At 33.1% G+C, this 27814-nt stretch overlaps 1 protein-coding gene across 2 annotated transcripts; it reads left to right on the top strand.

The window, feature by feature from the left end:
* LOC128191939 (transforming growth factor beta receptor type 3-like) lies at positions 1-27787 on the top strand. Of its 2 annotated transcripts, none has more exons than XM_052864313.1 (17): positions 1-284; positions 632-785; positions 7289-7510; positions 12196-12299; positions 12538-12715; positions 17117-17240; positions 17863-18055; positions 18957-19134; positions 19412-19557; positions 19705-19854; positions 20197-20418; positions 20748-20919; positions 21125-21206; positions 21361-21529; positions 22107-22245; positions 22566-22763; positions 23062-27787. In XM_052864313.1, exons 2-17 carry the CDS (start codon positions 722-724, stop codon positions 23154-23156), a joined length of 2436 nt encoding a protein of 811 aa, XP_052720273.1. In that variant the 5' UTR covers positions 1-284; positions 632-721; the 3' UTR covers positions 23157-27787. The 2 variants fall into 2 exon arrangements, with proteins under 2 accessions (XP_052720273.1, XP_052720272.1); XM_052864312.1 differs by having other exon boundaries at positions 19409-19557.
* The last annotated feature ends 27 nt before the right edge of the window (positions 27788-27814 follow it).

Genomic DNA, 27814 nt, shown 5'->3' with positions numbered 1-27814 from the left:
TCCTTATACGGAATTGTGTCAATTACAGCGTAGAGTTTTTTGTGGGAAAAGGTCGATACTTTACGAGATACAAACAAGAGTGAGAAAAGTGCGATTCTTTGTAAAACAGTTTTATTTATCTATTACAGTCTTATTTAGTGTTTAAAGAGGATGTCGAGTTCAATAACTGTGTATATTTTTATGTGATTGATGAAATCATCTGCATTGACCTAATTTTCAATCTGATGTGAAGATAAGATTCCTAACGGATGTTAAAGGCTTCATTTTCCTTATTGATTGTTAATGTAAGTATGCCATGCACATGTATCAGTTCAAATTTGTACAATGATATCTTGTGACAACAGAGTTGAAACCTGGTAAATATTATTAACGTTGCCTGTATAATTTGGTCGGCCATTTTCAGCAAAAGCGTGACCTGGCTTGGCCTTATAAACAGAGAATTTTGTCAAAACAGTAGCAATTAACAATAACAACATCTTAATTTGCCACCTGATATATCGCTAGTTCATCACATTTTATTCCTAAAGGCATCTACTTACTCCTTTGAAAAGAAACTAAACTACGTGCTCGGAAAATGGGGCTTGCAGTTTATTTGTTTACATGTTTGATCTATCGCCATTTTTCTTTGTAGATATAATCTAGGTCATCTGAGGGGAGAGCGCGGCATTGGCAGCTAAATGTGTTACTGGTCTAACAGAGGGGCACATGCCGTAACTTAGTAATGTTGCCCCCAGAAGTTTTCTTCGTGACTGCATGTCTGTCCCTGGTTCTTCAGGCAGGGAATGGTAAGTGAAAGTTATAGATTGTGAGATGGCCTTGAGGTCATGGTGCCCTCGGGCAAAAGGGTGAAACAGAAATAAAAGATTATTCAATTTTGTGACCTCGAATCATTCTGAGGTTAATCTCTAGTGGCCCAGATAGTGAAAGATCTCTGTTATTGTGATCGGCTTTTCTTTTAAATTTATCAAGATACGAAAATTTTATATAAAGCACTCAGTTTGGTAGTTGGAAATTTTTCTACATTTAATAACAATACACCAAAAAAAAAAGATTTGCTGCATATGATTTATTAATGTGATTTTTTAAAATATTTTTTAGCGTTATTTATATTTATTGTAAAAATTATTTAGGATAACTTGATTTTTAACAGTATAAACAAGATCATATTAAATTTTAATTTTACAAAAAAGCAAGACTGTACATTGAATCAAGCATAGGAAGTAATAAAGTTCATTTGTTTTTAAGTCAGCTAGATGTTAAGTACATGTACATGTAAATAATAGAAAGACTATCATTTGCATTAATATTGTATCAAATTATTATAGTTTCATATCTCAATCAATGGTGCTAAAGAAACCTTTATATGGGATTTACCTAGAAAAATGGACAAGAATACATTATTTAGTACATTTTTACATGTATACTTTTTATATCTCATGATGCTGGTCTAAGCTTATAACACTATTTGATAGTGCTATTTAAATTTATTTTTTAAATGTTTGATATAGATTTGATGTGATAATTCAGCAGGAAATTGTGTCATTTTAAAAAAGACTAACTGATTTACGCATAGAATAAACTTCAGAGAAATAAGTGAATGAATCATTTAAAAGGTCAATTACAAGGCAGTCTAATCATCTCTTGAACATAATATGAAGTAAAGTATGTACTGTTTTTTGTTTCAACAGATATTACCATATATTGTGACACATCTACAGTTGTTGTAGACAACCAATAATACCGAGGTTAATTAATCTTATGCACAATCATTTGTGTATTGGACAGCAATTTTTATTATTACAAGAATTAATAACATTTAATTATTGAAATTGATGGCAAATATAAAAAAATGAATGTTCTGTTATGTACATGCATATATGCAGTAAAACCAAACACAATGGTAGATACCTAGTTCCATGCTTATTCCTAGATGCATGTACGTGCAGTCAAAAGGCCTGATCTTAACTTATGTCTGTTAATCATGAGGTATTTTATTTTCTAATTATTGATAGCAAGATCCTATCATACGTTGCTGTGAATAATTCCCAATCAAAGATGCCTACTGTAAAAATCTCCTCTGAACTGAATGCATGTCAAGTAAATACTTATGTTTAGGTATTAAGTATTGGTACAACAGTTGACTAACCTTTCAGAAGGGATAAAGACATTGGAAATAATCAATAGAGCTTCATTTAAGTAGACTTTGTTTATCATGCGGCCACTGACAGGTGAAAAGAATGGTGAGAGGTAATTCTAGCTGTTGTTTGTACCAGCTAAGAATGCGATCACAGGCCAATGACTGGTGTACAATATATTCAGAATACCAAGGGGTTAATACTAATTGATTTTTCCATTATCATGACAGTTTTTATTTTGTATTTGATTATTTACAGTGTTTTCGTCACAGTGTATGTATTCCAACTGAATGAGAGTGGTGTTGGGAAAGAAATTGTTATTGTCTTATTTTGAAACTGGTATAATTCTGTTTTGATAGTGTTAGCCAAAGGTTGAACAAATGTATTGTTGGACACAGAAGTTGTTATTAATTATCAATAAAAATCTAGAATTAGAGACCTTATATTTAGGCTTTCACCTTTTGACACCAATTCAGCACCTGGTAGTGACATCAGGTTACATAGTTCATTTAGTAATATACCGATAATATCATTGGATAACCTTGTTTATTAATTAAGGCATAAATATAATATGGAGTCATTATGCACACCATACGTTAAGTAGGTTTAAAACAGACTCAATCCAAGAGGCATCATTAGGCCAATCTGTATTGCACTGATGCGTGCATCTCCTTACTTAATGCATGCAGCTTGTACATGTTTGATACACTTTACATAAAGGATAGTTATTAGATAATATAGCATATATATATAGAAAGGCTTGTTATGACCTACTGTCTTTTACTTCTTACCACCGCTCTCCCTTTTGATATGAAATACATTTGATTTTTTATGAATTTTACACTGTGTACAGTTTCAGAATTTTTATAGATACGGGTAGTCAAAAAGTAAGAGTTAAGACAAATAGATCACAATGAAGGTCCTGTGATATATGAAGATTTTTTCATCTACTCTTCCGATGGAAACAATTCATGATCGTATTAAATGTCAATGTTTTTGTGTATTGTGTGTAGACATGGATCAGTTGGTGGATGATTCCTCATTTCTGTGTACTGCTCTTTGTGATTTAACCCAGGTACACATGTTTTAGATCGTGATTCCATCTGCCACCTTTGCCTCTCTAAATAAAGAACTTTAATTTTTCAATATATAAGTATGACAATATTATAGGTGAAAAAGGAAACTCTGCGTCCTGGCAGTGAAAGATATTACTATATAGATTTAGAAGTGTAGGAGGAAGAGCTGTTGTAAGGTTGTACAAAGATATCACAAAGAAAGATTACTATGCATGGATATTGATCTCGGAGATTGATCCGACAAATGGGGTTTAGGTGGGCCTCAGCAAGATGAAATTAACTGATCAACAGATTCAAAAACGAATGTAAGGCTTGATAAAATGATTCCAAACTTTTTAGCATTTTGTTTACGTAGATGCAGGTATTAACGTGCATGTATTGATAGATATTGATTTGTTTACGTATTGTAACAGTCTTGAATTTCACAGTAACAAGGTACACATGCTTGAAAGGTGTAGAGAGGATGACTCAATACAGTTAAGAAAAAAAAACCTATCTGTGGCAATTAAGTCTCTCCGATTTTGATTTGAACCCAATGTTTCATGTGCAGCTTTAATTACGCGTTGTATACGTCTTGGTATTGGGATGAAGCTGGGTAATGTTGAGCTTTATCTTCTACTCTGGGATATTATGTTCTGCAGAGCTCATGTTTATTTCTCAACCTTACCACATCAAAGACCAATTCCTCCAAGGTCAAGGTCAAGTAGCGTGTTGTACACGTTATACATCCACCTCCTAAGGGTTTATTTACACCAAAAACGCAAAGCTGTAGAGAGAGGAAAAACGTTTTGGCTGAACACGAAGATATAGCAGGAATTTATAGTATCAAAGTGTAGAGGCGAACAATTATGGGTTAATACATGCATACTCTTTGGTTTATGCTCTAGAGCAGTTTGGCAATAAATTAAATAGGGGATCATTAATTGGGGATTTTGGCAACCTACAATTATTGGACATAACAAAACACATGATATAAAAAGCTTGGGTTAATTAGATTCTTCCTCCCTATATTAAACAAAAGATATAAAATAGACTGCTTGAGATGGCTCTAATGGTTTTCCTTATGGTAGAATTGACCTTCCATAACAGTAGATGATTTTTATGTACCTATTAAAGATGTTCTTTTTCATTCTTTGTGAGATTATATTTGATTATGAAGAAACCTCTGGGGTTTTGTGGGTTAAAGGCTCCAGTGGGACTTGGATTAGATTGAATTACAGAATGGTTTTGAAAGATTCACAGAATATTGTTGATATTTTCCTGCCCCTGTTAATGCAAGTGAAGTCATTCTACAATACAGTCATAAAGATGCCCTACGGTGATTAAGATTTATTTCAGTAGTTTGAGGTACTGTTGTATTATTGATCATTGTCAAAAGAAGAGATGATATCACTGGGTATTTTTTTCCATTTGCATGCAGTGATGCATAAACACTTTGGTTTTAGAACTGTCATTTAGTTTTTGCTCTGGATGAAAATAGCTACAGATTAATAATCTTCATACTGAGTGCAGCTGCACCACCCAGAGACTCCAGCTATATCAACACAGCTTAAAGCAGCCTACCTCCACGGCTCCACGTGTTTGCAAATCAGTCTCTGTTTCATTGTCTTGTGCTCACCAGTTGAATTTCATAGAGAGTCACAGCTAACTGTAAACACCTGTTGTTATTGTTCCATCATTAAAGCCTGCTCTCCTTTAGAAAGAGAGGTTGTACTTGATTAATTGGAGGTAATCAAAAGAGATGCCACTACCTCCAAATTCTTGAAACATCATTTGTAGATTAATCATTGCATTGGACCTTTTTATCATTTGATGAAATAAAGTGCATGTCAATCAGCCAGCAAGGATGTAAGCCTGCAAATATCTTCTTCAAACTGTCTTGGAGTTAATAATTCATGTATGTACCATACTTGTACCAGTACTGATGCTCTTAATAGTTAAGGTCATTTCTGGCTATTGTTTTGACCGACATTATTTGGTTTTTGAAGTACTAATTTTTTATGGCATTTTATTTTGGAGTCTGTTCTCAGCCATCCTGTCTCCATTTTGCTCTTAAAAAAAATAACTGACAGTCCAAATCTACTTAGTACATACGAAACATGTACAACACACTTTTTCAAGGAGAAAAACTTGTATTTTCAGCTATTGTATTTTTATTTTTGGTTTGAACAAAAAGAAAGATCTTTTAATTTTTATAACACATACAGTCAAAGCATTTTCCTCTTTAATTCTTTATTCATTGAGCTTGATTCCATTCCTCTCTGCCTCTTCAAAATTTAAATGCAAGTTTTACTTATGAATTTTAATTTGATTGTAATGCTCCATAGAATTTTTTTTGTTTCAATAGTCACTACAAGTAAATATTAATGTCATGCAAAATAGTTATTATGATACCACAACAGTACAGAAAAAGGACCAAATGGACCCTTGGATCTTGATCTGCAATGAAATGCCCTTTTTCTTGAAAACACATCACAAATTTGTTAAAATCTTCTATCATAGTACAGTTAAACTTCGATATCTCAAACATTGATATCTCAAATACAATGGATATGTTGAAGATTTGTGAGTCCCAACCACTTACTTTTTAAGTATTTTACCCTTGATATCTCGAATGCTCAGACATCTCGAAGTTTTTGAACAGTCCAATCTAGTTTGAGATAACGAATTTTGACTGTATTTGAAGCCAATGTATATGAAATCATCTTGGAACTGCAGTCAATTTTGAAGTTGAAGCAAGTTCACTTTGCTTGACGAGTTATAACAATTTGAAAGTGTAATACAAATTCTATACAAAACATTTACCAGGCTCTTGCTTAACAATGAAATATGATTGTATGTCATTGAATATTCATTACATTTGACAGCTGTGACCAGCAAAGTCACTGTATAAGTATATTTTATCAGAATGAGGAAATCTCAAGATGTTGGATTAATATCAGTTATTCAGTTTACAAGAATGCATTTTATGGATATTTTTGTGGGGCATTTTCTGTGCAAGTTATTAGGTATATTATAGTGGATTTAAGTATATTACCAATTGTCTGTTCACTTTTTGGAAAAGAGAAAACTATATGTATGGTACTCAGTGATGGTGTTTATTGATTTTTGAAGCCAGATTTGTTTAAACATATTTTTAAGTTTTGCTGTGATAAAGCGCTCGGAGTCTTGTAGCCAAAATTACCTATGCTATTTTATTTGATGCACAATGCTTTTTTATGAATTCTATTGCACTTAAGATGTGCAATTAAGGTTTAAACTTTTAAATTTTTACAAGTTTTTAGATGTTTGTATCTTGTGGGCTTGGAATTGATGGTTGATTTATTTTCATTCTCTCAACTTGCAAGAGATTTAGTCAATCAAATTTTAATACCGCAAATGAATTAACAATGAAGTTAATTGGGCCCCTTAGAGCTTCAGAAACTTTCAAGTTGATCTTTTTAGCAATCACACATAGAAGATTTCTGGATGTTCAAAGACATTTTTGCTTGTTCATGCTTTAAATATCACTTGTGAAAAAACCCCAGCAGTTTTATATAATGAATGAATTTTTTTTTAGTGTGAAGTAAATCACCGTAATCCTTGACAAGGATATAAGAAATTTAACAGAATTGACAAATGTACAGTTCCTATGTAGGGCATGTTCATTGGTTCAGAATAAACAACACCTATGCATTAATGTAATTGTAAAGTATGTAATGTGTTGGGCGAATTACATACAAAATGATTTATCTTTGAGTATTAGAATGAGACAGATTTAGCTTAAACAATTAAAGACAGGATACAATTAACATCTTCTCTTTTCTCAACTGATATTGAAATGAGATTTTCTATGGGAGTCTGCTTAACACTCAGAGATTTGTTCCATTGGGTGCTTTAATATGTATCCATATATTTGAAGATGTATCAATATTTAGAAATCATATAATATAACCATGGACTGAATTCTAAATGATACAACCATTCAAGTACAATAGATGAGTAAGAATTGACTAGCTAATTGATAAATGCTTGTACTTTGAATATTCAAACCTGATAATATTTTAATTAACACTTCTAATTTTTGTGTATTTGCAGGCTTTGCTGGTTCACAACCCTGTAGAATTGCATTTCCCATGACCACTCAGTACATCTCGGCCTACTATGATACGATCATACAGGGCAAGGGATGTAGTAGTAACGCCACAACGAACAGCACGGCAGAGGTTCACGTCATCAACCTTCTGAATGCAGGCCCAGTGTTCAGGAACGACTTGGCAGAAGTTAACTTGTTGATCAAATCACGAAATGAAGAGAGAGGTGAGCAGCAATGTTTTTGAATTGTTGTCTTGTGTGTTATCTTAGTCTGTGGTAATGGAGAGGCAATGCATTTAATGCATGTAATGCATATTGCACAAATGCACCAAGGTGCAGAAGTCCTTTTAGTGGCAAGATAAAGTTCTGTGAAATCAGTCAGGTTGAATTTATGAATACATCAGATGGCTAACCCATCATATTGATGGTAAAAAAAGCCCCAAACCTTTTCAATTAACAATATTTTATAACAAAAATTAGTTACCATCATCCATTTTTGTCACTTAATTCATATACTGCAATAACTGTTCTTTAATTAAAACATTTGTCTTTACAATAAGAAATTGAATACTTTTAAAAGTTTATGTAGATGTAGAACAAAGACTGTTTTATTCAATTGAACATGATTAAAATAGATCGGATTTAAAAAAGTAAACAACATCAAAAAAATTCCAAGACCATGCAAGTATGAAAAACCCTCATAGGGTCATTGCTTTGTAGCTGTAGAAAAGACTGTAGTGGATCGTGTGCTGGGCCCTATCTTCTGATTCATAATGGGCTTGGAAAAATGAATTTTGTATAGATCCAACAAGATTTTATAGTTCATAACATTAAATAATGCAGTTATTCATTATGTACCTTAGACAAAATAACTCTTCAAGTTCTAAACTATACCGGTATGTTCTTATATATATTGTTCACAACGAAATTGAACTTGAGATTAACTCTGTTGAAAATTTCATGGGAACATGAATTCTTATGTGAAACCTTGGGCACATAGCTTTTAGACCCCTCCCCCCCCCCCCCCCCCCCCTCCAGTTTACAGATGTTCCCAGTGTGTGTTAAGTTACAATTACAACAACTCAGCCCTGTGAAGGATTACAATTTATTTATAGTGTAGACGATTTTGGTTCACATTTTTATGTTCTAATATTGGAAGTGTTTCATAAAGAGATGGGTAAAAAATATTTGAGGGCTTAGGTGTCTCTTTTTTATTCAATGAAGTTTTATGAATGTTTGTTTTTTCTTGTTTGTGACTCAGATGAAAATAACAGAAGTCATGGTAATGCGAAAAATTATACACCATGATTTTAAATAACACCAGCAGCTGTTCTAACACTATTCCTTTCCCATTTCTTTTTTTACTTTATTAAGCTGATTGAAGTCATGATAATAAACGATAAAAATCACAAAGTAGAACCAATCCTTAAGTAGAATGGTAAAATGTTGACAATAATAATTTGAGAAAATTAATTCTTTCTCTAACAAAGTCATCAGTTAATGTTTTGAGAAGCTTAACAACAAGAAATTTATCCTGATCCTCCCCATGGACTTATTTATAGTATACAGTTATTCATTAAAGACTCATAGTTACTTAATTGGGTTTTTTTAAACCAAATCTTTTACAGGCATCTGAAATTTGAACTACATGTAACATACCGGTATGTTCATGAGGGATAAATTGTCAGGGAAAAGATAAGAGATGAAATAATGTTGTTGCAATAAAACATTGATAGAACTTCAGGCTTTCATGGTATATTTAGGAATCATTTTACCTGTTAAATGTAGTTTATTAATTAACTTTTAATTTTCTGGGATTGGGGACTAGTACATTGTATATACCATTACCTACTTGTTGCCCTGTGAGACAGCAACTACAGTATTTCCCAAGGAAATTAATATGTTCATGGTTCCATGAACTATGGATAAGAACGTAACAGTAACATGCTCTCTTGTATGTCCAGGCTTATTTTTACTTGCCCCAAGATTGACAGATGTTGTATAACTGTATGTCATATTTTGCCTGTAATGATCTATTGTCTCATTTATTGCATATTCATATTGAGTATGAAAAACTATGACTTTACATTCCAGTCCAGTGTATTTGTTGTCGTTACTATCTTGCTGTGTCTGTGTTGTGTGATTGAATGTTTACAGGACTCTACTGTTACAATTTACATGTATTACAATTGCTGGATCTCTGTAATTTTTGGTGTTGTAATTGTTGTGTTGCAATCAGTTGATCATATTTACAATCTGGCCTTTTAATTGTTAGTATATATTTTCTGAAGTGTTATAGTTATAAATGGCTTAGCAATCAGGAACTTTTGCCAAATACTCCCATAAGTTCAACAGATGGTCTAATATGATAGCCTGAACTTTGGCTGCTTTTACTAGATCTCTTGGCAAAGCATCAAATATAGATAAAGCAAAATACTAGAATGCGTGTTTGAAAAAAAAGGGACACTATATTAAATAAGATATCATGCATGCATTCTTATTATGACAGTGTGCTCTAAAGATGCCCGTTCCTACTTGTAGATGTACAAGATTTCATATTATTGGAACAATATCAAGGACTTAACACACATATGAAAACCTAGCTCTCTCCCACCCTTGCCCTTGGATTACAAGAAAACAAATCTGAATCTTACTGAAAAAACTAACAGGGTACATTTATGTAGCATATAATTTTATTATTTTGATATCAATAAATTCCAGTAGATGGTTAAAATTAATCTGTCATGCAAGTGATTTAGCAGTTGAATACCAAGTCTATCTAATCTCAAGATGATGGCTCGACAAACTGCATGCTTAAAGCTATTCTGAAAAACTAATTATGATAGACTTGACCGTACATTGTCACCCTGTCATTAAAAGATTGTGGTTGAAGTTTTTTAAAATATGGATTGACTCATAAGTATTATAGAGTTTATGCTTTCCTCTGTGTAAGCCGTCTCTTGGGCCCCTAAACTTGACAGGTTCGCTGTATATATGCATAGCTTGAAGGGATTTTATTTGCACAAAGAAAAATAGTTTTGCATAATGTTAAAAAACAAAAGCCTAGTATTTGAAGATTAAACTTGATGGCTACACAAATACCTCTGATGTTTTTCTTTTGTGTGACATTTATTAAATTGAAGAGTGGTAATAAGCTTCCAAGTAACTTTTTAAAGGTCAAAAGGCTAACGTCCTAAGCCAATGCTGATATAGAAATTTAATTGAGGAAGCCGATTACAATCAAAACATATTTCAAAAATAGACTTGAACTATGGTTTGAATAAAGACCTAAAATATGTTGATACCTATATTAATCTCCTTAGTCACACGAAGCATTGGAAAGTTACAATAGCATATTAGCCATTTCCGTTTGTGTATCAGGAAAATCTACAACCATGATGGTACACTAAAAATAAACAATCCATGAAAATATTAATCTTATTTGAAAAGAGCCATCTATTGTGATGAAACTATTTTCCCCATTTGAAAGTGATTGATGTATAATTAAATATAGACATGCGTCATAAAATTTATTCTCAGAATTTTATTTCCCACATTTTTAACATATTTCATTATCATTTGCCTTTTATGTGGTATTTTTTTCAATTGTTATTCGTAGATTGATTTTAGAGTTGTTTACAAAAACTAAAGAAATGTTGACTTGATGTTTTTATTACAAAACTAAGCATGTTGGGGAAGTACTGAGTATTCTCACCTGTAAAGCCTGATAATTGAAATATTAAAAAAAACCTGCAAATCATCAAGACTATACAGATTAGATTGGGTGATTTGATCGAATAGCACAGGTTTTCAGTTTTACCCCGGTACCCAATTCTGCATGATTTTTATCTGTGGATTTATGTATTTTTGTCTTATATGAGTAATGTGATATGATATAGGACATTCACTTATTACTTGTATTCTTTTTCCAATTGACTTTTACTGCAATTAGTTTCTGATGCTTTTACTAAGAAGCCATTTTTCCCATCTGTGTACTAAAGTTATTGTCATTTGCTTCCATATTTAGAAAATCAATGCTATTCAAAAACAATGGAATTCACTAGTAGTGCTGCTTTGCCATTTGATCAATCTGAATGTAGAATCCTATGGGAGTGTTAGGCCAAGGACAGGGGACTGGGGAGGAAAGAGGGGTGGGGGGGGGGGGGGTAGCTGCATCAGTTTTGTAACGTTGATGATTTAAAACCCAACCCAATCCCTTTACCCCTTCACTTTAGTGTGGCATACAAGATGTCAAATTTTTACCATGAATTTCATATCATCGTTACATGACCAATTACCTGCATACTGATGTACTATTGATGATTCTCTGTTGACCTTAGTCTAGTTTCTGTACATTCAATCCAAAACGTGAATTCAAAGAGGTGATAAATTCATTAGTTACATCCAGCATTTATGCCATCGCTAATTGATTTGTGCTCCTTTGATTAATTTCATGTACCGGTACTGTATTTGGGTTTGCTGTCCTTCTGTTGTTATTATCCACTCCGAGCAACATTTGTTACAAGTATTTGAATCTTGTAAATCAGGTCATTAAGAGAACTTGTTGTATTAATGGCACCAGTGGTTAAAAGCTATTATGTATGTAGATCTGATAACAACAAAAAGTGTAAAATGATCGCAAAAGGAAATATTTTTAGACCAAAGAAAATATGCTGTGCCCATTTGAATTGACAATAACATCATTGAGAACTTTGAGCACAGAGGGAATTCGTTTCTTAATGAGGCACATTTGGTTTTGAAAACTGCACTAAAGTGTCACTCTAGAGTACAATTTTACATCAGATCGACATTTACAATTTTATCGATAGAACTCACGATAACAAAACAATTTATGAATAATTTGTGAAGAGAATCTTTTATGATGATGTTTTTTTCTCTCTGTTTTGTAGCCTATTTGGAACCCTTCGTTTACGTATTGAACTCACGACAGCCAGTAAGGTGGAAGATTCGAACGGATATTACCCTAGCATCAAAGAAGAAGCATCTTTTTGTGGTAGTTATCTTTTACTTAGTTTCCTCTGGACTATTACATCATGCATCAAAACAAATTACAATTGTACTCCAGTACCTGATAATTATTTCTCTGATAGGAGATAGCTTGCACCATATTAATAGGAATTTTCATTGAGTTCACAAAACTCATGATTGCGTGAATGGAAGAATCATTAGGGAACAGTGTCAGGTTTTATTAGATTTTGTATTAAGGTTCTTATTTTTATATCTCATTTTAGATTCCATCATATTCAACCATTCGACTTGTCACAGGCAGTGAGAATAAACGAGTGAGAAAAAGCATGATGCCTCAGGACACCCAGACTCTAATGTCATGGGTGAAAAATGAATACGAAGTCATAACCTCCTACACGGAGCTGAAGAGAGGGAATCAGATGACGCTCAATGTTGGACTGGGTAAGATTACAAAAACAGGCGGAGTAGAGGAAGGAACCTAGTAACATCTTCATGTACTAGATGACAGCTCTCTTCCTAGAGTAGGGGAAAAGAGTTTAGGTACTGTTGGGTGTTTGTACTTGTTGAGGAGGTTGATACATATAGAGACAAGGTTACTTTTACATGAGAAACAAGGAGGGCACAATGGATTTTGGGGTTACAATGGATGAGGTGGTAGATCAATTGCAGTTGTGCAGTTGAGGATAAGTTACATAAGAAATGAAAAAAGGGGGACAAGATGCACTAGAGATGAGATCAACTTGGTGACACCCTAGTTCACTAAACAGAGCATCATGATGTTCATTGATGATGAATAGGACAAAGCTAAGATCAGACACAGAAAATGAAACATTCTTTGGTTTTTGGTCAACTAGACACAGTCAAAATGAATTAGGCTTATTTTTATTTATTTTGTAGTATTTTTTTTTGGGGGGGGGGGGGATTGCAAAAGTGAATTAGGTTGGGGGGGGGGGGGGGGGGTTGTTACAGTAACCAAGTCCACGATGATCACAAAGGATCAAGAATGATGCTGTCCTGTGATTGTCTAGATAGAGGTTGGGTTAATGGCAAACATAATAGGGTTTACAAAAATTACTTGTTTATCCATTTGTCAAATAAAGAATATTGTAGTTACTCAGTATAATGTCTTTGTGTTTGTGTGGTGCACAAAAAAAGTCAATCTTTATAGTATCATTGAGATTAAGCATTAAACTATGGTACATTTACATAAACTTGTCACTTTAGTGTCCAATATTTATAGAAAAGAGATTTGTGATGCTTTATATCGGAGTATCTGGTAGCTAAAAGAGTATGGTTAAAATGGAACCTCTCGTTTTTCTGCCCTAGATAGAGTGTTAATTGATCCATTACTCGTATTCTTTGTGTAAAATGCTCCAGAAATTTGTCATTTGGTCCAGCAGAACTATTTGCAGATGTCACATAATTGCCTATTGATTTTACTCCAAATTGCTGGCTGCGTATTTGAGACTCAGCATAAATGAACAGTCTTGGTTCATTGACATTTTTGTATTAAGTTCAGAAGTTAGAACTAAACACTAACCCCCTTGCTGCTTTCTATATTGAATTGTCATCATTTATTATATTTTGATAGTCATAAAAGTGGCAGGTTTTAGATTTATTGAATGTCGTCATTAGGTTTTATCCATGGTAGGGTATGACAGAATAATGTGCAGGACGGTTATCATCATTTAGTTTGTTGTGATCAAGTTTCTGTGTTCAGATCGAAGAATACTTGACGTTTAAACAATGAACTGAAATAAATCCATTTAAATCGGATGGCAACCCATAAAGTAGAAGATGGCAAAGATAAATATCACAGGGCTTTGTAAGATATTGGGAGCGTTTAACTCAAGGCCATGGTTGGGCCAATGTAAATAGTGAGAAATCTTAATAGTACATATCACTACTATACATTATTGACATTAGCCATCAAAGTGTATTAAGGTTCAAACATTGCCATTTAAATACTGGAGGGATACAAACATTTGTATCGAAAAATGTGACTTCTCAACCTAAATGTTGTAATGCGCAACATAATTTTCAATCTACAGAAACTAGAAAACTTTACAGCTTTATTACTACTTGTATTTATATTTAGCTGATATTTCAATACAGAAATGCCATCTATTGAAAGTAAAATGATTGAAGAGGGTTTGAAAGAATTTTTTCTTTTTATAATACAAGAAGAGAAATGTATGGAATGAAAACAGTTTTATTCATTGTTGTGATGACAATGTGGACGCGAGTTATTGGAGGAGGGAAGAATTCCAATCTTTCAATATTTAAAGGCATTGAATATATGGGTTGTAATGATTCTCTGGAAATTAAACATTTCAGAAAACTTTGATCCATTTCTTTTATGCAACAGTCTAATTGTCCTTAAAAGTTATTGTTGAAATGCAATATATCCAACAAAGAATAAAAGAAGCCAAACATTTTTTTTTTAATCCGAGACAAATGGATATCATTGACAAGGAGACTTCTTATGCAATGCAAGTAACAAAAACACATACAAATTAATATTTTATAAATTAATGCCATGTAGGTGGCTTGCTTAGAGAAACAGATAAAAAAGAAAATAGCAGTTGTTGGTTATGGACTGGTCTAAAGACATTTTAGAAGCCTAAAAGACTTCAGATTTGCATATGAGAGTGACTGAGACTTGATATACTGTCTGTTTGTATCATCTAACCACATTTAAAGGAAGACAAGATGTATTCCAGAGGAGGTCAAATTCATTTGAATCTTTTTATGGCTTATATTGCCTTTTAGTACTTAGATGTATAATTTTAACTCACAAAATAGGTGATTTATCGGGTTTTTCTCTGAAGCTAATTAAATGTGTATGTTTTAACCTGATTCTCTCAGTGTGCAATTTCCTGCCGGAAATGGTGTAAAAAAATGTTTTATTTATATTTGAAAAGACATAATTATACTCCAGGCAAAATTTTAAGGGTTTGGGGGTTGGAATCACCATTTTTGTGTCTGTTTGTCTGCCTGTAGACATGAATTTGTTGAGACCAGTTCCAAGAAACTTTCCTTCAATTTTATGTATACTTTTAATTCATGATAAAAAGATGTGCATGATATTTTCACAATGACGTTTTGATAACTTGTACAGGGTTAATCAAACTTAAAGTATTTGTTGAAGTCAGTTAAAGAATTGGTACATGATTTATAAAGAAGGAAATGATCTTAAATAAGTCATGAATAACATGCCATTAATATCCATAAACCAGGGAGATTTTCCGCACACATATAACTTTCAAAGTTTTGTCAGCACTTATGTGTTTTTGACAAATCCACTGCATTTTATTGTTCTTGTGATGCAGAGAATTTGTCATAGAAATGTTGGACACTGTGATGCATAGAGTTTGTCATAATTTGTTGAACATTGCGATGCAATATAGGATTTGTCATAGAAAAGTTGAACATTGTGATTCATAGAATTTGTGATAGAAATGTTGAATATTGTGATGCATAGAACTTGTGCTAAGTGCTCCCCTGCTCCCAGTGTATAATCGCTCCTTCAACCTGACTGAGGGCCAAAGTGGCCAGTGGGCTTTTAGTGTGACCTTTTTCTGCTTGTGCTTTTGTCGAGGGTTGACAGGTATGTTTACCTGTTCAGTTACCACAAAAATGTCAACTTTTACCTCATCAATTTATCTAGACATTATAAGCTAATTTTAGATTTTATGTTATGGCATCTAATCACATGTTTGTGGATGAAAACTGAAAAAAAAAATTAAAAAGTAAGAGAGAAACAATCCAGTATATTTTGTATCTATTGCATCTACCTGTGCAGTCATTTGAGGAGGTAAATTTAACAATGATTTAGAGCTCCATTTCAATTACAGCCATGTGTTTTACATTGAGATTTCTTTGTTTTTGCGACCTCACATGTGGATATTTATAAATCCCTGTGGTTTTGTTTTTGATCTTCTATAGTGGAGTTGTAGATCCATGATTCAAACAGCTATTTGTGTCCAGTCAATGTCATTTCCATTTACAATCGAAATCCACAAAACTGCTGCTGTTTAGGGTATTCCCAGATTTTGTGACATGGCTCATAAATCTTGCTCTGTAGATAAGTGAAACACAGGGTAAAATCTGGAGACAGCTTGAGAGAGAAGTTTGCAACCATTGCCATGAACTTGAACACATTAAACTTTGGAAATGGAAGCTTGTTGCATCTAAACTGTAATCTTGAAGTGTTTTTTTTTAAGAGAATAAAGCTAGGAACTTTATTTTTCTTTTGCGTGTTGAAGGTAAAAGATATTATTTATCTCTGAACATAAAAAGAGGGAGTGCCCCAGCTTAACTTTTACATGTTTACAATGCACTTAATCCTGGGGATTATCAAAATCTCTGTCAGAAAGGAAGATTAAAAAACCACAGCAAACTAAGCTTGAAATTGCAGCCAAACATCCCTGGGTAGTAAATGTGGCATCCAAACTTCTCCCATATCTCAATTTCTCCCCTGTTGATAACTAGGTGTGACATATACAGGTCAGGATGCAGATTTCTCTTATCCTGAGGCAGCTGTATAGAAATCTCGTCTTGTAGAAATATGCTATGTATTATGCTATATCTGTCTCTGAATAATGTCATGTGTATAATTTAATGTCACTTTCCTTACTAGATTGGACTTGAAATAATGTTAGGTATTCACTGAGTGTCCTTGGATATTTTCCGAGTACTGACCTTACTAATTGGCCTCCTCCAAATTTAAATCTTTTTAACAAGTTTGTTGGTAAGAAAGACGATATTTGTCATTGTTAGGGAAAAGCATAGGAAACATTCACATTCAATGACATGTTCCCATTGTATTTGATTTTTCAGATAAACATGCAGCTAGCGATTGTGTTATTCAAGAAAACTCGTCTCAGAAATTGAATGTGATGGCAAAATTTGAACAGCCCCAACTCTCCTCTGGTTGCATTGTTCCACAAACGGATATCTCCAGGTAAAGAAAACAAATCAACTCTACATTTAATTGCCACAGGTAAAATTCCAACTGGTCATTTGATTTCTAGAATGTGTGGCCACAATGAGTTGACCAGGGATCAAAGAGCTAAATGCCATTTACAAAGTTGTTCATGTATTGAAGCGATTATGTCAAGTAGGTTAGAGATCAGGTAGATGTAGGCCAAATAAAGGTACACTCCTAGAGATTAATAGTTATCACGGACTAAAGCCTTAGTGTTGGATTCTCAAGCTTTGTGATTCTCCAATCAACAAATCTACAATCAATAAAGGGGCTCATTAGTTTGTTTTATCATTGTTGTGTCTTGCCTTGAGCTAAATGAAATAGGTATGCCTTGATGCAGAGGAAAACTAAAGCACATCAAATACATTTTCTCCTTGAAACATATGACATGCATCCCATTTTGTCACAATGAGGTTAATCTTTGTAACATTTTTTAGCATAGGTTCCATTTTGCTATCAAACTTATGCATTAATTCATTGAAATTTAAAAAAATATATTATTTAGAATAACCTTTGAAACAGTTGACTTCAAAAGGTAAAAGTTGATTAAAAGATTAAAGGAAAGAAATGTAACATCTTATTGGTTGTTTCAAAACAGGGTGGCATATATCATAGAGGTGGAACAGGTGAGCAATATTGTGAACAATACAGCAGCCATTGAAGCTCACCTGGATATAAGAAGCATGTCCAAGAAGAGGGTTCAGAAAGATTTCTGGCTAGTCCTGAAATCACCAGACCATGTCAACTGGAGAGTGTCCACCCACAAACTCCAGGGATACATTGATATTGTGGTCAGTACTTTAAATACTAACATGTACATGTTTCTGAATACAGTCTATAAGTTCAGAATTTCTTTAACTGTAAGAAAATAATTGTGTAAATATAACTTAGGAAATATTTTATCATAAGGTGAAAATTAATAATATTTTTAAGCAATGTGAAATTTTGATAAAAGCATTGAAAATTGTCAGTTAGAATGCTTTTGCTTCCGAAAATAACAACAACAAAACTTGCCAACGTCAAAAGTTAGAAATGCAATAATAATTATTGTAATTTGTTTGAAAAGTCAGTTTATTAGATTTGCAGTAGTTATTACATTCACATTTTTGACATAAAGGATAAAGTTTTTATTAGCTTGAACAATAGCATTATTAAAAGGAAACATCAGAAACTGTGTTACTTGTGACTCAAGGATGACATATTTGTCTCTGCACTTTACGTTATTTGACTAAGGTCAGCATTGCATTTACAAACCAGTAAGAGGAAGATGAGGGGAAGACAGTTCTATTTACATGTAATTTACAAAACGTTACAATTGCTAAAATTATCTAGTCTCTACATGTTAATTGTGTCATTGACCATTTTGTTCACCCGATTGTGCTCTGGTTTAATTGTGCCAGTTATAATACAGAGCTGTTTTTGAGTAGTTTCTATTTTATTTTAATCTCACATTAACAAATTTTAATGGTTAAAATGTATGATCATGATTAACTTCAAAGTTTAGAATTTATGGATCTACATGTACCGGTAGTAGTCTGATGTTATGTAACACCCCAGTTTATAAGTTACCAATGTAAAATTGACTTTGCTCTTTTTTATGTTGTGTTTGAAAAACCTTTCTTGTCATCAATTAAATAGACATGTAATTTGATAAGCATGAATTAGTGATTTTAAAAACTTTTTTCATTCTAGGCCAATAGTTATGTGGACATGATGCGGATACGGATGGACCCTGTAAACGTGCGGAGAGATGAGATTCTGGCCACAGACCAAGGACTTATTCGTTGGGTAGAGGATTATCTGGGGCCAGTAGCCATGTACACAAAGATCAACCTGGCCAACAAAATCAAACTCGTTTTACCTGATACAGGTAAGAAAAAAAGAATGTTTTAGAAAATAAGATTTAGATGCCCAATGTTCTATCAGAAGATATATAAGCAGAATTGAAATTTTGTTTCCTTTTTCTATATAACTTATTTATGATAAATTGACCTTTTGAAAGTCAGTCAAGTATTATCTGTTGTTATTTGTATAGTTCATTAGATTTTAAATTTTAACTCATTATGGATAGATCTGTAGACTCTTCTACCTAATGTGTTTCTTGTGTGTTTTATTTTAAAGCATATTGTTGGGGTTTTTTTCAGCAGGTAGTAATTCTCCAAAAGCAAATCCTACCCACATTGACCCATTCTCAGTTCGAGCATACACAAAGAATGTAATTAAAAGGGTATTGCACACAGAGTGTGGGGAAAAGGGGCAAATTATAATACACATGAAAAAGTCTGTCATGAAGGTATCTATTTTTATAGTTTAATCATGATATACATGTAAGCTAAAGTATTTCTAGTTCCTCAGATATCTATAAAAAAAATTCCGTTCATACTGTGCCAGTAAGTATATTTGAGATACAATGTGAAGGACTTGTTTGTTTGTGCTGTAGATTTTTAACCTGTCCTGGAAACAGATCACATTGTTGGACAAAGGCTGTCTTGGGGAAGTATATAAGAAAGAGCTGATCATTGCAACAGCACCAGAGATGTGCAAGACAGTTATCAATCACAAAGGAACCCAGACTCACTACTCCAATGCAGTAAGTGCACAAAGGGCTCTGATTTTTTGTGTGAACCTCACCATGGTAACGTTTTTCTTTAATTCCCTTAGGATGTTGAACACAGAAGAGTATAGTAATTGCTGATAATTATCTTTGATTCAAATGAGTGTCAATTACTTGTGAATGTCTATAAGAACTTCTAAACTTTCTACACTGAAAATATGACATGGAGGGGTTTTGCTAGGTGTTTTAGTTGTGAATATTAGGTAAAAAAAGAAAGGGGGGTGTATTGGGAATGGGTATTAAGTTAGTTGGAGATCATAACAACAGTTAAAAAACCTGTATTCGAGTGTAGTTACCCAGAAGTTCATTTTCTTGTAGATTGTCATCCACAAAGAGGAGGTGGACACTGACCTTTATGACCAGCCAAGTGGAATGGGAATTAATGAAGTGGATGAAGGAGAGGAGGACTTAGGAGAAGAGGGGTCTGGGGTATCAGCCATGGATGGTACATACATTGATGATGAGGATTTGAACCAGTCACCAGACAGAATCGAGATTCCTATCCACTGCACAGTGCCTAGGAAAAGAGAAGAAGAAACAGTATGTATATTGGAGAAATGGTACTTTACCTGTAATTTAAATTTATTTGCAATGATATTATTTAGCAACTTACCAGTTATGGAGTGGTTCATGGTAAAAAAAAAAGAAAGAAAAGAATTTCAAAACCCAGCCTTTTAATCATAAACAAATAAAATGGCAAGAATTTTTGAGAGAAAAAAATATTTGGTTTACAGTAGTATTAAAAAAAAGAGAGGGGTTTTTTATAAGATAGAAAAGACTGGCATAATTGTTAAGTTGTATGAAGGTACGCATGTACTTCTAAAGAGCTGGTTTAACTGAAGTAAATTAATTGATTTTTGTATGTGTAGGTGTCGACCACAACCAGCAAGCCCAGGAACATCAGCCACTGGGACCCATCCTCTGACATCCACTACAGCATGGTCCTCTACCGGTCCTCCCATTACACTGACCCCCTACACACCTTCCCCCTGGCTCTGCCAGCCAACAGCAGGGTGTATGTCAAAGCCAGCATTGAAGCAGGTGCTTGTTTTGTGCATTAAGAACTGTTTATGTTTTTATTTAGATGTGTTGTGAATAGAATTTTAAAAAATTCATTTTAGAAGTTCATAATACATAGATATTGTTATAAAGTAAGCTACAGGTACATGTGATTAATTCCTATGCAGCTGTATTATTGATTGAAATGTGAGAGAAAATTATTTACATTCAGAAATGTTGATTTTAGACCAGTCATTGCGTGTGGTGATACAGAACTGCTGGATTTTTCACAGTGATGATGCACCCATTCACTGGCTTATCAGGGATGGGTAAGTCACATTTTTTTCATGCAGATATTGTGTGTTTGACCCACTTAACACAATTAAGAAAAGTTTCTTAACTAAGATGAATAGGCAAATTTTGATAGAAATGTAAGAAATGCAACTCAAACGCACCACAGTTGAATTTGTTGTTATTCTGTAGTTGCATAAAGGATGCTAATGTTCGGCACCAGTATGGGGTCTTGAGAAGTGTGACACAGTATGAGAGATTCAGTTTCCTGCTGAGCAATGCCACACCCTTCAGCTACCTGATTTGTCAGTTGAGCACCTGTCAGAACTGGCCAAAAGAGAGCAACAAAGGCATTCCAATGGTAAGCCATTAGACTGACTTAACAGCAACTAAAGGTCAAACTAATATGATACCATGACTCCACTAATAGATATCAAGAAATTGTTCGAGAACTACCATGTTGGATACCCTAATTAAATGAAATATCAAGTCATTAATATTTTTTTGATATACAGTATGCAGATGTTATGAATACTTTTTAGATCTTCTATTACAATACATATTTATGCTTGAACATCTATTGCATATTGCTCTGGGCAGAATTGATTAATGAATTACAGTAAGTGCCATTTTATGGATCAAACAAATGCCTGATTACTCTCAGATGACTGTAAAGGCCCAGAGGCATTTTTGTCAAACTGTCCCTCTCTCTCTTTTTTTTAAAGGCAAAAAGATTTTGCAATATGTATTGGTATTGAATTAAATAATTAAGAATTCTGGTACTGATTCCTTGATGATGAGTTTTGTAAAATTATCTGCTTTTATATCTTCTGAATGGCAAAAATTTTAAACAATTATTTTGCGATTGTTATTATACTATAATGATAATGAGTCCTGGTGCTGATTCCTTGCTGATGATTGTGCAATGTTCCCTGCAGTGTGTGGAGGAGAGCAAACTCTGTGACAATGACAGCCCTATAGCCATGCTGAAGGAGATCACTCTAGGTCCACTCTATGCCACTGACTCCAAGTCTGAGCCAGAGGACACAGAAAATTACAATGCCAATTCAACTATTAGTAAGATTCAGAACTTAATGGCAACTTTTATCGTTGTACAGATTTTAATGTTTAATACATGTACTCAAAAGGGGTATGAAATTTTATAGTGTTCATTAAGATTGTATGAAATTTTCTATCGTGTTTATTAAGATTTTTTTATTTGGTACATTAAAACTGAATTCATATACCCCACTAAATTCTCCAAAGATATGTCTGAATAGAAATGAAAATTAAAACATGTTTCTTAGATAATACTCAATATACATGTATAACACAAGATGTGAGTAACAAACTAGCTGAGGTCCACTCAAAATTGATTGGTGTTTCCTGGTCCTCAGTTAAGGTACCTAAGGTCCACATCGTGAACCAGCAGCCAGTAAGTGAGACCTCCAAGGATGAGGATTCCCAGAAAACCTCTGGACAAACGGTCATAGTGGAGGGTCTAGACTCAGGGACAGTCATTGGAATCGCCTTCGCTGCATTCATCATCGGAGTCCTATTGGTGGCAGCTCTCTGGTTCATTCACACTCATACAGGTCTGGCTTCACAAATCCTAGAATTATACCTGTCTCTGGTTATCCCTGATTCAATTTGTAATTTACAATGCCTGAATGAATAGATAGAATTGAAGTAAATACATTAATGCCCAACTAAAATCTCATATATTTATATAAAGTCCTCTACATATATTAAAAGTTTATTGATGCTACCAAATTCCATCACTTTTCTAAACTGACGAGATTACTTCATTATGTTAACCCAGTTATTTTGGGTTGAATTCATTTTTTTAATTAAATAAACACTTGGATTTTAATGATTTTACATATTTTGTAGCACCTATAAAGCATGCAGTCCAATCTCGAGCTGTGTTGGATGGTAGTGGCGAATCAACACCAATGTCCACAGCACCACTTCAAATCAACTCTTAGTATTGTGTCGACGACACTCAAGTACCAAGGGAGGGAACTTCTGCTTTAGTGATGTAAATTGTTATTCCAAGGAGAAGCTGTTTGTTGAAATCAGTACATGGAGTTAATTCCTTTGTCCTTTGTCAATTTATGAGTGTTACTGAATGATATTATAAACCAATACAAACTTTAATGATTTGTGAAATGTGACACATTTTGAGCTGGCATTGATCCTGGAATCTGGTTGTGTGTGCCAATAGAAAAAGGATGAAGTATGCTTAAACAGAGAAAAGCCAGCACCATAGCATTAACCAAAGATCAGTACATTTCTGTGGAATTCAGCCCACATCAAGGGTCCTCTCAGGATATTAGCAGCACTAAGCTGTGTTGGCTAATGGCAGCCAAAATTTATTATGGGAGTTGAAATTATTGAATTCCGTCTTAGATCTGTAACATAGTAGTATTTAATTATGGAGGGTTACTGCCTCGATTTTGGTTGGCCACATTTAAGGGTGAGCTTCTGAAGACTATTTTGCCCATCATGGTTGTAAAATTGTAGAGGAAGTTTATTTAGGTTTCTACATGTGAAAATTATCTGAAGAAGCTTTTTTTTTATTCAGAAAAGACCATTGTGCTAAAGCAAGTTAACAAATTGAATTGAAAATAACCACTATTTGGTGAAACGGGTATTTAAACAGTGATTGTAAATAAATGGCTTGACAGAACTGTCTAAGTGACCATTTATTATCATAATAATTTAAATTTCAATGTATTATGTTGGCTGCATAATTTGATTGCTGTGTTTTTTTCTGCATACCCTATAGTTTGTGCCACATACTTTGTATCCCTTATTAAAGATAGTCTATTTATTAATTCAAATTATTCAGGATGGAGCTGACAAATATATTTAATTATGTATATCAGCTAATGTTTTGTTTTGTTTATACACCCCTTTTTGTACTTAAAAATGCAATCACCAATTCCTTGGACTTTCTTTTTAAATTAATTATATACCCCCATTATATACCCACAGAAGCTCATTATTTATGCAATAGGTCAGGGAGACTTTTGTGCCTTTGCAGATAAAAATTAAAGAAAAATTGCCTAGGGGGTTGAATTTTTCTCAAACATTTATTTTGGAGGTGGGGGGTTTAATAAGAGGAAAGTTTATCTTCACCATATCCCCACCCTACCTGTAAATTCTTTAGAAGATTATTTACTTATTCATTGGTCTTGCATGCTATTTTGATCAAAAGAGGGCATCAAGTTCCTTGATATAAGCACTGAATACCTCACAATGTACACATATACTAATAGGACAGGGAAAGTTCTTGCTGCTGTAAAGCTTGCTTTAGCACAGTGTGTGGTATTGTATAGCATTAATAAGATAACATGGGTTATTTTGTAATGTATATAGATTGTTCTGATTCATATATATGTGTACTGTATATACATGTGTATATATATGTTATAAATTGATTACAAGATTGCATTGATATCAAACTATTAATCACCATCAATACCAGTGAGAGTGATAGAATCTGTAACCATAGCAATTGTAGTTCTGTAACCATGGAAACTCATATTTATTTAGAAATATTAGGTACTATGGAGAAATTGTCTGTGATCATTTTGAATGTATAAAACCTATGTCTAACCAAGAATTGATCTAAATCAAAGAGCTGCTTGTCTTTGGTGGCAGGTACTTGGTGTATATTCCCTTCATAAGAACATGGATTAGTGCTAGGGTGGGGTCACCCATTATGTAAGATGTGGAAAAAGTGCTACTTTGAATTTTCAAACTCACCAGGATTCCAGTGAATTTCTTTTCTTTTCTTTTTTTGTAGTCAGGAAATATAGGACATTTATCTCTCATATCTTTTTTTCTGTTGGTAAATGATGGATAAAAATATGTTCAAAAGAGCATCATTTTAATGTACATTATGTATTGTATTCTGCAGATCTTTTTTCTCTGTCTTTGTCCTTTTTTTTTTTTTTTGTTTTATTCAAGTTTTTTATTTTACCTTCTTGCTTTAAAATGAAAAATGTAAGCAGACTTAGGAAATTTAAATTTGTGTTTCAATATTGAAACATGCAAGGAATGGAGAGAGAGAGAGAGAGAGAGAGAGAGAGAGAGAGAGAGAGAGATTCATATCTTAATTGTTTACGATGTTGGTGTTGTATTGTTGTTGTTTATAAAAATTTGTTTGTTGGGTATTTAAGTGCTATGTGACCTTTTTATCAATGCATTATGATTTGTTTCTGTTTATGTTGTTGGATAAACACACATGAAAAATCTATTATTGTACATGTGTATTGAATATTTAAAAAAATAGTGGCACATTATTTGTATAATTGTATTCAAACAAATTGGTTTATTTACTATCTTTATATAGACTATAGATCTGTTTAAACCATAAAAGGAGACGATCTTATTTTCTTTAAGACAAGTTGATCTTGCAAGGAGATTTTTTTTTCTGTTTATTTTTATCATTTTATATGTTAATGTTTGTTGGTCTTTTAGATTTATATTATTTTTCAAGATAAGTGTTATACTAAACTTTATTTGTTCAAATTATATACTTAAAAAAAGTTAAACAAAACTCCAATAAAATCGGTGTTAGGCAGATTAAAGCAGCAATATTATTCACTTCATAAAAGTTTTGAAAACAGCATTTTTGATGAACCAGAAGATTGAAGTAGTGTTTCATTCATTCACAAGATTTTGAAGTTTAAACAGTTAACATTATTGTTGAAAGGCAGCATATATTTTGTATGTTACAATGTGTCAACTTACATATAGGTAAATTTGCATGTAGCTTCAACTCTTAACAGAATAGCACCGGATAACTCATACAATGTATTGTCTGTCTGTTTCTGTCTTTTTGCACTGTATTTTCAGTATGATTTTGATTTGTCGTCGATATGTCTACCTCAGTTTATGGAATGTGTGCTGTTATTCAAGCACTCATTTTAGTATACAATTTTTATTCAATGAATTAGTACATAAGATATGCATTGTATTTTTTCACTTTTCCTTACGCCCTTGCAAACTAATGGTATTTTAGTAGGAAATGACCGTTTGAACCTCTTCATTTAATTTAGTTATCCTTAATTTTATTTGGTCTTATCTTTTGAAATTAAGCAGATTCAGTCAAAATGGTTGTGAGATTATTTATATCCCGGTTTTTTAGCATTGAAAATAATTGGATAGACCTTGCTATTTTCAATGTTCATTGTGTAAATTTTTTTTCATATCCAAAAGTCGATCATCTTTTTGGCATTTCTATGTCTTTTGTTTTTGGTTAAATAGTTTTAAGGAAAGAGAAGTATGATAAGCACAAATATTCCTTGACCAGTACCCCTTCTTTTTGTTCAGTATCCATTGTTAGTAACAAGTACACACCGGTAAGGTTATTGGACATCATGAACTTGGGCTCATATCAATTAGATTTGACCTCAGAAGTGGGATTTATCATAATTATGCAGCCGGACTATTGTTTGTTACCTCATTTTCAATATCACTAAGGACATTTCATATCAGGATCAGATATTTTTCATGATGCATTTTAGAATTTTAAGACAGCTGTGGTCACTTTTTTTTCTTTTTACAAATATTAAATCAAGTGCAAAAGAAAGTTGTATGTACATATTAATATAGATTGTTTTAGTACATTTCAGTAATTTGTAATGAGCTTGAGCTCTACCTCAGCTTTTGTTTTCTTTTTCAAATTTCATTTTATCATTTTACATCATTGTTTTAAAATGTATATGAAGCATGTAAATAAGTGCTGTATTTATATAATCCATAACATATTGATTGTCATAGAATCACTTTCCTCACACTTTGTACATACGTATATACACAATTTTGGGCCCTGGTTTATTTATTTGACTGACATTATTTTATCAACAGAGATTAGGAAATATTTGGCAATTTAATGAGGGTAGACTATTTTTGATATAGTGTGCCCGCTTCCCAAGTAAAGGTTAATGCCTGATATTAGTGTTTACTGAAAACAAAATGGCAGATAAAACCAAAAAAGTCCAGAATATTCGTCCCATATTAGAAATTTTGAAATGATATTTGATTTTTAAGAAATATAAATAAATGTATTACTGTACATAAAATTCTGTGTAGCAAATTTGTTGTGAGTGTGTTTGTACATTGTACTATGTATATGTTTGTATGCTCATCTGAATTTTTCTGTTACGTTATTTATGCAGCTTATGTCCAGTCATTGAGACTGGAAGACTTTTAAACCCGGTGCCATAGTTGATCATGGGAGTCTTGCTGTTGAAAATCCTTGATGAATTTCTGAAGTATAACTAAACGATTTTTTTTAAATTTACAATAAAATTGTAATACAAGAATTACTATTGTTTCATATATTTAAGAAAATGTGTTGTACGTTAAGGAATGCATAGCATGATATGAAGATGCAGACAAGTTTGTTTGCAGAATTGTTGACTGCAACACAACTTTTAACAGATGGTCAGGATTTACAATTGTAAGACCTATTTATCTACCTCAAAATGAACCTGTTGTACATTTTTTAAGAAAAAGAATCTTTTTCAGTGTAATCTTTGCTATTTCATTGTCATCTATGTTAATTTTTCATGTATCTGATGAAATAAATCTGTAAAGTAGACCAAGTCTTCTTGCTTTTGTACTATGA

This window comes from Crassostrea angulata, chromosome 7 (assembly GCF_025612915.1).
Source record: "Crassostrea angulata isolate pt1a10 chromosome 7, ASM2561291v2, whole genome shotgun sequence".
Classification (NCBI taxonomy): Eukaryota; Metazoa; Mollusca; class Bivalvia; order Ostreida; family Ostreidae; genus Magallana; species Magallana angulata.
Note: the sequence above shows the minus strand (reverse complement) of the source record. Positions and strands in the feature narration are given on the sequence as shown.

What these genes read in the sequence shown, in the direction of transcription:
- LOC128191939 (XM_052864312.1), top strand. Translation starts at nt 722, where the DNA reads ATGTTGCCCCCAGAAGTTTTCTTCGTGACTGCATGTCTGTCCCTGGTT. An exon ending in AGAAGAAGCATCTTTTTGTG is followed by an intron (nt 12,300 to 12,537) that starts GTAGTTATCTTT and finishes ATCTCATTTTAG; the next exon opens with ATTCCATCATATTCAACCAT. An exon ending in GACGCTCAATGTTGGACTGG is followed by an intron (nt 12,716 to 17,116) that starts GTAAGATTACAA and finishes TTGATTTTTCAG; the next exon opens with ATAAACATGCAGCTAGCGAT.